The sequence below is a fragment of the Eimeria tenella genome, genomic scaffold (genome assembly GCF_000499545.2).
Source record: "Eimeria tenella Houghton genomic scaffold, Eth_scaff2577, whole genome shotgun sequence".
Taxonomy (NCBI): Eukaryota; Apicomplexa; class Conoidasida; order Eucoccidiorida; family Eimeriidae; genus Eimeria; species Eimeria tenella.
The window spans coordinates 2,633-2,931 of NW_013542446.1; the positions used below are offsets into that span (position 1 = coordinate 2,633).

A 299-nucleotide genomic window follows, 5' to 3' on the forward strand; every position below is an offset into this window, starting at 1 on the left:
TTACAGCAACATTTATTCCTGAAGGAGAAGGCGCAGCAGCAGCAGCAGCAGCAGAGCTGCCCCCATCAAAGCGTTCATCTGTTCCCTCTGGGGCCTCCGTGTCTCCCCCTGCAAAGAAATCAGCAGCAGCAGCAGCAGCAGAAGCAGCAGCAGCTGACGATATAGAGGACGTTTTGGGAGATGCTGTCTTCACTCCGTCCACAGCAGAGCCAGTGGTACTGCAGCAGTAACTAATCCCCTTGCTGCTGCTGCGCAGCCGGGTGGCCGCAGCAGCAGCAGCAGCTGCTGCTGCTGCTGCT

General features: G+C 58.2%; 1 protein-coding gene across 1 annotated transcript in view; it reads left to right on the top strand.

Annotated features, from left to right (window-relative positions):
* ETH_00033565 (uncharacterized protein) overlaps positions 1–230 on the top strand; it is a gene marked incomplete at both ends in the record, with an annotated part of 2,771 nt that extends 2,541 nt beyond the window's left edge. The window contains one exon of the mRNA XM_013375162.1: positions 7–230. Coding sequence (XP_013230616.1) covers positions 7–230 — 224 coding nt within the window. The remainder of the gene's footprint in view (positions 1–6) is intronic.
* Positions 231–299: the final 69 nt, after the last annotated feature.